General features: G+C 32.0%; 1 protein-coding gene across 3 annotated transcripts; it reads right to left on the bottom strand.

Moving 5' to 3' along the window:
* Window positions 1-559: 559 nt before the first annotated feature.
* On the bottom strand, window positions 560-9,385 carry LOC129310269 (uncharacterized). Of its 3 annotated transcripts, XM_054952080.1 has the most exons (5): window positions 9,333-9,383; window positions 8,635-8,703; window positions 8,136-8,181; window positions 6,099-7,462; window positions 560-1,040 (listed from the first exon to the last, which is right to left on the bottom strand). In XM_054952080.1, exons 4-5 carry the CDS (start codon window positions 7,450-7,452, stop codon window positions 997-999), a joined length of 1,398 nt encoding a protein of 465 aa, XP_054808055.1. In that variant the 5' UTR covers window positions 7,453-7,462; window positions 8,136-8,181; window positions 8,635-8,703; window positions 9,333-9,383; the 3' UTR covers window positions 560-996. The 3 variants fall into 3 exon arrangements, with proteins under 3 accessions (XP_054808055.1, XP_054808070.1, XP_054808063.1); XM_054952095.1 differs by lacking the exon at window positions 8,635-8,703 and having other exon boundaries at window positions 9,333-9,385; XM_054952088.1 differs by lacking the exons at window positions 8,635-8,703; window positions 9,333-9,383 and having other exon boundaries at window positions 8,136-8,612.
* Between the last annotated feature and the right edge of the window lie 3,232 nt (window positions 9,386-12,617).

The following is a 12,617-nucleotide window of genomic DNA, read 5'->3' on the forward strand; positions in this document are numbered from 1 at the left end:
CTCTTTCACAATTATTCATATGGGAATTAAACATGGAGGAACAAGAAGCAACATATAATTTTATTACTTTGCAATTATCCATCTAATAATCCTAACTATGACTTCAACAATTCAACGTTCATGTTATATTTTTTAACATTAGCTCACTTTTTATCACGGAAAAGCAAAATTCAAATATTGAGCTACAAGCATGACAATAAGAAAGAAACAACATAGTTTTTTTACTCAATTTTTTCTAACATTATCTTTTTTGAAATCACAATGCTCTCATATTTTCCTTTATATGTACATATATAATATAATCATCAACAAGATTGCATTTTTGCTAACTATACAGGAGAAAACAACATATTATGACATAAAATGGAGCATGCATTTTTGATATAGCATAGAAAATCACGAAGTTTTGATAAAAAAGATAGAGAAGAGAGAGAAATATAAACTCAAGAAAAAAGAACAATGCATATACCTACAGATTACAAGATGTAACACACCAAATTTTTTTTTTTTTTAAATAATTTAACTCAACCATAGTTGGGTTACAGCCACCCAACACATTTTTATATCAATAATTTTGATATAAAATATTTTATAATTGGCTTCAACTCACACACTATAACATTTCAGATAAATTTTTACCTCCCACATGCCATTAGGCTAAATCACATTTGTCCATCCTTATACTCCCAACAAGTAAACTAAATTACATTTGTCCATCCTTATACTCCCAACAAGTAAAATAAGCAATTTAATCAATTTTCAACACAAGCCAGTTATTTGACCTTATAATCATGCCATTTTAACCAATCCAAAGTAAACCAAATATTAAAATTACAGTCATCCAAATTGTACCAAAAATAGAAATAGTTTGAAAGGCATGATTACATTTATATATTCATATAATTGACAATAAACATAAAAAAGTCCTAATATTGGCAATATAACACATTATAAATCATAAATTAAATATCCAAAAGAGACAGTGGATCTATACCACTAAGCCTCTGGGACTCCTCTACGTGTCACTCGTGGCTCTTCTCCTGAAAATTGTTAACCACATAATGAGACTCAAAAGTCCCAGTAACCAAAGCCAATTTATGATAGTGTATACAAACAGTTAAGTGTGTGCTTACTAAGTGAGAATTAAAAATAATATAATTCCAACAAATATAAGAAATATTATAATAAACACAAACAACCATCCTTATATCCCTCCATTAACCTCGAGCCGTAGCCCTCACTCGGTGCTAAATTACCCGGCCAAAGGTAGATTAGCCCGAGCCCTTACAAACCACCTATTGAGCTCCAATAGGGGCATACCACGTGGCACATAAATACAACAATAATAGCAAGTCTCCCAACACCTCCCACAATAATTAAACAAATTCATAATAATATTGCACAATTATACAATATTACAAAATTTATAATTTTCTCAATAATCACCCAATTAACAAGAAGTAACACTAATCACAAATTAAAAGCATGGTTACCTTGTGGCTTTTTCAATAAATTATTCCTTAAAATTTCTCTCTCTCCACAATCTTCACCAGTAATACAATCTACAAATAACATATTATTTATAAATATTAGTTTCAATTTTTGAAACTAATAAAATAATTCTAATAATAGAATTAAAAATATAACATAATTTCTAATCTCAATCTTAATACAAATCTATAGTTAATACTATTAAGTAAAATTTTTAACTCCTCTTTTAATTATCAATAAACATTAATAATCTAAAAATCAAATTTTAAACTAATTTCTATTATCAAAATTTTCTTTTTATTTTATAAATTCGTACCTAAAATACCCAAAAATTAAAAATTGAGTCTCTAGTTTAGAATCATAATCCTATAACCATAATAATTCATTTCTCATCCCAAATAATCATCTAAACCTCAATAAATCAACATATATTTTCAGATCTAGTTTAGAATTTGATCCATAAGCCACAGATTCAAAGATCATCAATAAATTTATACTCTAAAACATTTATTATACTACTGACAACCTCAAAAATCATATTTATTCAACATAAATTCATCCCTCTTCCAGATCTTAAATTTTCTACCACTACAAACTCAGAAACTAAATAAGAAGGATGACTAAGAAAAATTTTTAGAACACTTACTTAGTCTTGAAAAGCTTAAAATCACACCCTAAATATCCTATTAAAAACTCTTACCTTAAAAATTTAGATATTTCGCACCGGCAACTCACTTCTCTCCGCCTCAGCTCGCGCGCAGAATGAATGAGGAAATGAAGGAAGGTGAGTTTTTATAAAAATTCAGTGGGTCCCACACATTTTTTTTTTATTATTATTTCTTCTTCTCTCTCTTCCCCCCTTTTTTTTTATTATTATTTTATACTTACTATTCATGCGGTGCCGAAAGCAAATTCGTTTTCTCTTCTTCTTCCTTTTTTTTTTTGTTTTGGCATACCTTTTTCCCTTTTTTTTATTATAATAATAATTTAATAATTAATTTTTTTAATTAATTTTTTTAATAAATTTATTTTTTTTAAATTTTTTTTTTTATTTAGAATTATATCCTAAATTAGATTTAATAATCATTTTCTACTAATTTTCTTACCTCTAAATATTATTATTATTTTTTTTAAAAAAAATTTCTATTAACCTAAATTAACTATTAAAATTTAAATTGGGATGTTACAATTCTCCCCTCCTTTTAGAAATTTTGTCCTCAAAATTTAAAATTAATAACTATTAACTACTCACTTAATCAAAAAGACGAGGATAATCACGTCGCATACTGTCCTCGGTCTCCCACGTAGCATCACCTGGAGTTGTGCTCTTCCAGATTACTTTAACCAATCTAATGGTCTTGTTTCTTAATTGCTTGTCCTTATAATCCACAATCCTTTCTGGTTCAGCTTTGAATGTTAAATTCTCCCTGAGTTCAATTTCCTCGGGTTCAATTATATGGGAAGGATCTGGTTGATACTTTTTCAGTTGTGACACATGGAATACGTTGTGTATTCCAGCAATTTGGGGTGGTAATGCTACTTGGTACGCTACTGGTCCAACTCGTTTTAAGATCTCAAAAGGCCCCATAAACCTTGGTGTCAACTTCTTAGCCTTAATAGCTCTTCCAACACCAGTTACTGGAGAGATTTTCAAAAATACATGGTCACCTACTTCAAACTCAAGCGGTCTTCTCCTCTTATCCGCATAACTCTTTTGTCTACTTTGAGCTGTGAGTAATTTTTGCTTGATTAAAGCAATCTTTTGGGTAGTCTCATCAACAATGTCTGGCCCCAAAACAGTTCTCTCACTTAATTCTGTCCAACACAGTGGCGATCTACATTTTCTTCCATACAATGCCTCATAAGGTGCCATCTGAATGCTAGAATGAAAACTATTATTGTAGGCAAATTCAGCTAATGGCAAGTGACTATCCCAATTACCTCTAAGCTCAATGGCACACGCTCTTAACATGTCTTCAAGAGTTTGTATGGTTCGTTCTGTTTGCCCATCGGTCTGGGGGTGGTAAGCAGTGCTAAAACTCAGACGAGTACCCATGGCTTCCTGTAATGACTTCCAAAAGTTTGATGTGAATCTCGGATCACGATCAGATACAATATTTGTCGGCACTCCATGCAATCTCACCACTTCTCTTATGTAGATTTCAGTTAATTTTTCGAGAGAATACTTGATATTAGTAGCCAGAAAATGAGCTGATTTGGTGAGTCGATCTACGATTACCCATATAGTGTCATGACCAGAAGATGTTCTAGGCAATCCTGTAATGAAGTCCATAGAAATGCTGTCCCATTTCCACTCTGGAATATCAAGAGACTGTAGCATCCCGGCTGGTTTCTGATGCTCAATTTTGACTTTCTGACAAGTCAAACAACGAGTTACATGTTCAGTTACATCTCTCTTCATCCTTGGCCACCACCAACCACGTCTTAAGTCATGATACATCTTAGTTGCTCCTGGGTGAATGGTATATTTACTCTGATGAGCCTCCTCAAGTAGGATATTTTTCAATCGAGTATCATTAGGCACACACACTCTACCTTTATATCTTACGACATCATCATCGGTCACATCAAAATGTTCAGCCTTTCAGCCCCAATCTCTACCCTAATCTTATTCAAATAATCATCCTTCTGTTGCGCAATTCTAATTTCTTCCCAAAAATTATTCTCAAATTCAGTAATATGTAGAGCAGCCAAACGATTTTCGACTACTTCTACATTTACTGCATGAAAACTACTCCATAATTCATGTTCTCTGACCATCATGTGAGCAGTATGTACAAGCTTCCTGCTCAGAGCGTCGGCGACTACGTTAGCTTTTCCTGGATGATACTTCAACTCAAAGTCATAATCCTTCAAAAACTCAATCCATCTGCGCTGTCTCATGTTGAGCTCCTTTTGATCAAACAAATATTTTAAACTTTTATGATCACTGAAGACCTCAAAAGAAGAACCATAAAGATAGTGCCTCCAAATCTTCAAAGCAAATACCACAGCAGCAAGCTCCAAGTCATGAGTAGGGTAATTTTCCTCATGAGGTCTCAACTGTCGAGAGGCATAAGCCACTACTCGATCCTCCTGCATCAATACACAACCTAAACCTTTCTTAGAAGCATCAGTATATAAGGTATAAGGAGCAGTTGGAACAGGTAAGGTGAGCACCGGTGTGGTGGTCAACCTCTTTTTCAGCTCCTGGAAGGCAACTTCACACTCGTTCGTCCAAATAAATGGAGCATCTTTCCTGGTCAACTTAGTCAAGGGCATTGCAATTTGTGAAAAACCCTTAATGAAACGACGATAGTAGCCTGCAAGACCCAAGAAACTCCTAATCTCTGTCACACTTCGAGGTTGCTCCCATTTCATCACTGCATCTATCTTACTAGGGTCCACTGCTACCCCTTCTTCTGAAACAACATGGCCTAAGAATTTAACTTCTTTAAGCCAAAAATCACATTTGCTCAACTTGGCATAAAGCTTGTGCTCTCTTAATATCTCCAAAACAATTTTAAGATGTCTAGCATGGTCCACCTCATCTCGAGAATAAATAAGTATGTCATCAATAAAGACTACAACAAATTCATCGAGATAAGGCCTGAAGATTCGATTCATATAATCCATGAAGACAGCTGGGGCATTTGTTAACCCAAACGGCATCACTAGGAACTCATAGTGCCCATATCTAGTCCTAAAAGCAGTTTTAGGGATATCCTCTGCTCTAACCCTCAATTGATGATACCCTGATCTTAGATCAATCTTAGAAAATACTGCTGAATTGACTAATTGGTCTAACAAATCATCAATTCGAGGTAAGGGGTACTTGTTCTTGATGGTTACCTTATTCAATTGTCTATAATCAATACACAATCTAAGGCTTCCATCTTTCTTTTTCACAAACAGTACCGGTGACCCCCATGGTGATACACTCGGTCTGATAAACCCCTTCTCTAACAACTCTTCAATTTGTCTCTTCAATTCAGCTAACTCCGATGGAGACATCCTATAGGGTGCCTTAGAAATAGGCCCCGTACCAGGTGCGAGTTCAATTGAGAACTCAACCTCTCGTTCTGGAGGCAAACCGATCACTTCAGTAGGAAAGACGTCAGGGAATTCTCTCACTACTGGAATCTGATCTACACCTTCTTCAATCTCTGCCTTGATTGAGAAGAAAATCATAAAAGCTTGACAGCCCTTTCTTATACACTGTTCTACTTGAGCTGCAGACAACAACATAGGACTTTGGGACTCTACAGGGGTTACAGTAAGAGCTGAGAGTGACACACTCTTTTTCTGACAATCAAGTACAGCTCCATTTGCAGACAACCAATCCATCCCCACAATAACATCAATCCCAGACAAAGACAAACAAATGAGGTCTATGGTGGTCTTTCGACCCTCATACTCAACCTCTACATTTAGACATGCCTTAGCAGTCCTTACAGTCAAACCAGCAGGAGTAGAAATCTTCACATCAAAAGGTAAGGTACACACAGGCAATTTACATCTTTTCATACATTCATCAGACACAAAAGAGTGTGTAGCACCCGAATCAAACAAAGCACAAACATCATTATCAAGGATTCGGATTATACCTCGGATAGCATTAGGGTTGTTAGCAGCCTCTGGCCCAGAGAGGGCATACACTCGTGCTGGTACTGTAGGTCTCTGATCATTACCCCTATTTTGGTTTTGATAGCAGAATCTAGCAATATGACCAGGCTTCTGACAGATGTAACAAACCCAACAATCACCAGAATGAAACTTCCCACACTTACTGCATGCTTGATTACTAGCAGCACTAGGAGTAGGATTAAAGGTAGCTGGGCTCCTATAGGACCCTTGACTTCCACTCTGATTCCCTCTGTAGCTCTGGCCCTTATGATAGTAGCCCTTCTTCTTCTGATTTCTAAAACCTCCAAAGATTTGACTGCTCCTCTTCTCTACTCCACCAATGGGTCGGGTGTGGATAGGGGGCTTCCCATGAGGTTCTTTCCTCCTCTCTCTATCAGCTTCTAATCTAGCCTCTCTCTTCCTCCGAGAAACTATTCGAAGCTTATTGCACATCTCACTGAATGTCTTGATCTCAAAAGGGGCTAACTGTTCCCTTAGATCAGGCCTCGCCTTCTCTAGTAATCGTTCAGCCATCCACTCCGTGTCTTCATGTTTCTGGAGGTAAGTAGAGTATTTAGATAATTCTGAGAATTGTTCAATAAATTCATCCTCATCTAAATCACCCTGACGGAATGCATGAAACTCAGCCTCCTTTTCTGCTCTCAGTGCAGTAGGAAAATAATTCTCGAACAATATGGCTTTAAAATCTTCCCAAGTAAGAGAGGAATCATCCTTCGGTCCTGATGTTTCCCACCATTTCTTAGCACTCTTCTGTAGTAGGAATATTGCCAGCTGCACCTTTTGATTAGAAGTGCACACAACCATACGAAAAATACTCTCCAATTGATCTATCCATTCTTCAACTACCGCCGGCTTAAGATTCCCATCGAAAGTAGGAGGATTAAACTTACGAAAAGTACTCCAGATCTTTGTGATCGTGGATGTCTGTTGCTCAGAGTGGAGACTCACATTCTTCGGACTAGTCTCATGGTGAGAATAGGGAGGTAAGCCTTCATCAGCAGATTGGCTCGCATTGAATACCTTGGTATGGCTTCCTTCTTGTTGGCCATTTCCCTCTCGGTTATCATTCTCCTTATATTGTCTTAAAGCGGCCAACTCTTCTTCTTGTCTCTTCATACGGTCACTAAGATTATATAGTAGATCCATCATTTGCCTCATAGTTGGCTCATCCTGCCTTAGTTGTGACTGTATGGGCTCGCCCTGCCCAATTTGTTGCTGTGTGGGCTCCGGTTGTGGCAGTGAAGGTATGTCATTTCCTATTGGCTCTATAGAATCACCGGTAATTTCGCCACCTCTCCTAGTTTTGGACACCATCTCTCCCCTCCTAAAGGATGGAAGTCACATAATTAAATTAACACTAATCTCAAGACAAGAAAAATAATGGAGAAGTATTATGATTTACTAATGTATATTGCCAATAAACTAGGTTAATGTATAACAATTTCATAATTTATAAGAATTTGAAACATGTAGCTCTGATACCAAAATTTGTAACACACCAAATTTTTTTTTTTTAAATAATTTAACTCAACCATAGTTGGGTTACAGCCACCCAACACATTTTTATATCAATAATTTTGATATAAAATATTTTATAATTGGCTTCAACTCACACACTATAACATTTCAGATAAATTTTTACCTCCCACATGCCATTAGGCTAAATCACATTTGTCCATCCTTATACTCCCAACAAGTAAACTAAATCACATTTGTCCATCCTTATACTCCCAACAAGTAAAATAAGCAATTTAATCAATTTTCAACACAAGCCAGTTATTTGACCTTATAATCATGCCATTTTAACCAATCCAAAGTAAACCAAATATTAAAATTACAGTCATCCAAATTGTACCAAAAATAGAAATAGTTTGAAAGGCATGATTACATTTATATATTCATATAATTGACAATAAACATAAAAAAGTCCTAATATTGGCAATATAACACATTATAAATCATAAATTAAATATCCAAAAGAGACAGTGGATCTATACCACTAAGCCTCTGGGACTCCTCTACGTGTCACTCGTGGCTCTTCTCCTGAAAATTGTTAACCACATAATGAGACTCAAAAGTCCCAGTAACCAAAGCCAATTTATGATAGTGTATACAAACAGTTAAGTGTGTGCTTACTAAGTGAGAATTAAAAATAATATAATTCCAACAAATATAAGAAATATTATAATAAACACAAACAACCATCCTTATATCCCTCCATTAACCTCGAGCCGTAGCCCTCACTCGGTGCTAAATTACCCGGCCAAAGGTAGATTAGCCCGAGCCCTTACAAACCACCTATTGAGCTCCAATAGGGGCATACCACGTGGCACATAAATACAACAATAATAGCAAGTCTCCCAACACCTCCCACAATAATTAAACAAATTCATAATAATATTGCACAATTATACAATATTACAAAATTCATAATTTTCTCAATAATCACCCAATTAACAAGAAGTAACACTAATCACAAATTAAAAGCATGGTTACCTTGTGGCTTTTTCAATAAATTATTCCTTAAAATTTCTCTCTCTCCACAATCTTCACCAGTAATACAATCTACAAATAACATATTATTTATAAATATTAGTTTCAATTTTTGAAACTAATAAAATAATTCTAATAATAGAATTAAAAATATAACATAATTTCTAATCTCAATCTTAATACAAATCTATAGTTAATACTATTAAGTAAAATTTTTAACTCCTCTTTTAATTATCAATAAACATTAATAATCTAAAAATCAAATTTTAAACTAATTTCTATTATCAAAATTTTCTTTTTATTTTATAAATTCGTACCTAAAATACCCAAAAATTAAAAATTGAGTCTCTAGCTTAGAATCATAATCCTATAACCATAATAATTCATTTCTCATCCCAAATAATCATCTAAACCTCAATAAATCAACATATATTTTCAGATCTAGTTTAGAATTTGATCCATAAGCCACAGATTCAAAGATCATCAATAAATTTATACTCTAAAACATTTATTATACTACTGACAACCTCAAAAATCATATTTATTCAACATAAATTCATCCCTCTTCCAGATCTTAAATTTTCTACCACTACAAACTCAGAAACTAAATAAGAAGGATGACTAAGAAAAATTTTTAGAACACTTACTTAGTCTTGAAAAGCTTAAAATCACACCCTAAATATCCTATTAAAAACTCTTACCTTAAAAATTTAGATATTTCGCACCGGCAACTCGCTTCTCTCCGCCTCAGCTCGCGCGCAGAATGAATGAGGAAATGAAGGAAGGTGAGTTTTTATAAAAATTCAGTGGGTCCCACACATTTTTTTTATTATTATTTCTTCTTCTCTCTCTTCCCCCCTTTTTTTTATTATTATTTTATACTTACTATTCATGCGGTGCCGAAAGCAAATTCGTTTTCTCTTCTTCTTCCTTTTTTTTTTTTTGTTTTGGCATACCTTTTTCCCTTTTTTTTATTATAATAATAATTTAATAATTAATTTTTTTTAATTAATTTTTTTTAATAAATTTATTTTTTTTAAATTTTTTTTTATTTAGAATTATATCCTAAATTAGATTTAATAATCATTTTCTACTAATTTTCTTACCTCTAAATATTATTATTATTTTTTTTTAAAAAAAAAATTTCTATTAACCTAAATTAACTATTAAAATTTAAATTGGGATGTTACACAAGATGACCGCTTGGATAACAATCTACTTCATTGAACACATGATTGAAGGTGTAATAAGTGCATATTTTATTAATAAATAGGTATATATTTTATAGACTATATTTATTAATATTTTATACCTATTTAATTGATATTTAAATTTTTTTATCATTAAATTATAAGATAAAAAGAAATTTTGTTGCAGAATAGATTGAAATTTATCCTTTTTTTATATTTTTTAGGGAAGAAAGTAAATCAAATTAAAGGAAATTAGGGAAAGAAGGGGAAAAGATAGAAAAGATAAAACAAAACAAAAGTTTGTGGGTCCCACGCCATAGGATTGAAGATCTTAGATATTGATTTGAATTCTGATGGACAGAGGAGCTACGTGATTTACGCGCATGAGAGAGAAGTTATTTTGGAAATTGGAAAAATAATATTTTAATATTTTAAAATGATTAGGAGATTTTATGTGTTGAATATTATAAACAAAGGCTTTTAAAATTGTTCAAGGGGAACCAACTTTATATCTAATAACCCGTTTGGTTCAAAAAATTAAAGAGAATGTAATATAATGTTAAGAAATGGAATATAATGTAATAAGAATTACATGTATTTATTTGGTATGTTATATGAAAAAAAGTATTTTGATATAAAATATGGTTGTAATGGGAATTATATAGATTTATTGATGTAATACTCTTTACAGTATATGATATAATCTCCTTTACGTTACCTAATACCAACCAAACAGTTGAAATCATGTAATGTATCAGGATTACAGGTAATCTTCCTTGCACTGCATCGAACCAAACAAGCTATAAGAGTTAGGAGGTAAAATACAAGTTTAGAGGAGTTCTTTTGAGTTGAAAGTTTTTCCTTTTCATTACTCTTCTTATTTTCTTCTATATTTCCTATTGAAATATTAATTCAATGAGTTATTACTAAATCTCAGTTAGGGTAGAGAGCAATTTGAATATGATGAAATTTGCTCTTTTATTTAGTTTTTTTTTTGTTGAACTTAATGTATTGTCTATGAGATTTTAATGTCTATTTATATTGATCTCTCTTATTTTAATTACTCTTTATATAGACGGTCAATATATAAATTATTTATGAATGATTTTATGAATTGAAAGGAGAAAAACTTACATAAACCTAAAGAGATAGATACAGTTACGGGAATGAAATCAAGTAAAAGCAAAACTATAAATAAATAAAATAAAAAAATGAATAACATTCGATAAGTAAACGAACAACATACAATATAAGAACGAACAAATCGTCTATATTGTTCATTTAAATAAGATTAATTTTATTATTTCTTTCATAAATTCAAACAAAAATCTGTACAAGTCCTATAGTAAAATTTCATAAATTCAGGAGTCCTCTTTTTCATTATTTTTGGTCAAGAGTCCCTCACTGAAATTTTTCCAAAAAAATATGATAAAATGCAATATAAAAAAGGGTAAAAACATAATATTTGATTTTGTGTAATTTGGATCAACGTTTATATATATATATATATTACCAGGGAAGTACAACCTTCGAAGTTGATGTCAAGTCTGGATAAAATCTCTATTGTTACTAAACATTACTCTTGCATTGGCAACACGTTATTTGCAGAGACATCCATTAAAATTGACTATAATTTTAAGGATTACTTTCTTAATGAAAAAACCTATCATAAACACCTTTTAGTGAATTAATCACCTAATTGATTCGGTTGATTAGACAAACTAATTATTCTATGAACAATTTTCAGCCCATGTTCAAGCTAGGAAAATTCAATCAACCTAGTAGGTTAAATTAGTTGGCTTGAGTTAATTTTATTTTTTATTTTTTTAATTTTTTAAATATTGAACTCTAATTCAACTTTAAATCCCTTAATTAATATTTTTAATATTGTTTTATTATATTTTTTTTCTCATAATTGAAAGCTATCCTATTTGATGTATGGTGGAGCACTAATAATTGTATAAAATATGCATAAGATTTTATGGACAAATTTTACATTTACTTGAGAATTAAGAAGAATTTTATTTAAATATTATTGTTTTTCATAGTCAGATATGAATATTTTTATATATTTAAATTAAAATATATTATTTTAATCACAACTAAGCTGATTCTGATTTCATCACTTAGTTATATTACAAACATTTAAACTATTGTTTTGACTTATTTAATAACTAATCCGATTTTTAGTAAATTGGTAAAGTTAACTTTAAGGAAAAAAATATGTTAGAGAGAGAGAGAGAGAGAGTGAGAGAGAGAGAGAGCAATCAAATTAAAGCCTCTGTTATTACTAAATATTACTCTTGCATTCGCAACACGTTGTCTGCAGAGGCGTTGATTAAAATTGACTATAATTTTAAGGATTGATTTCTTAATGAAAAAGCCTATCATAAACACCACTGTTGTAAAACTAGACTGGCTCGACCAAGTTAACCCGTGAATCAGAGAACTAATTACCTAGCTAGTTCGGTTGATTGGACAAACTGGTTGCTCTATGACCATGTTTTAGCCCACCTTCAAGTCAAGAAAATTTAGTCAATTTAACAGGTTAAATTGGTTTACTTGAGTTAATTTTATTAGTTTTTATTTTTTTCTTTTTCCTTTTCTAAATATTGAACTCTAAATCAACTTTAAATCCCTTAATTAATTCTTTAATGTTTTTGTATTTTATTTTTTTATTTTTCATATGTATCCTCCAATTTGGAACCATTATATTTAAGGTATAGTCAAGTATTAAATATGAATTAATTTTTTTGGCAAAGATTTAATGTTATTATATTTTATTATTTTTGGAAA

This window comes from Prosopis cineraria, unplaced genomic scaffold (assembly GCF_029017545.1).
Source record: "Prosopis cineraria cultivar Desert tree isolate PC_DT_omini unplaced genomic scaffold, ASM2901754v1 PC1, whole genome shotgun sequence".
Lineage (NCBI taxonomy): Eukaryota > Viridiplantae > Streptophyta > Magnoliopsida > Fabales > Fabaceae > Prosopis > Prosopis cineraria.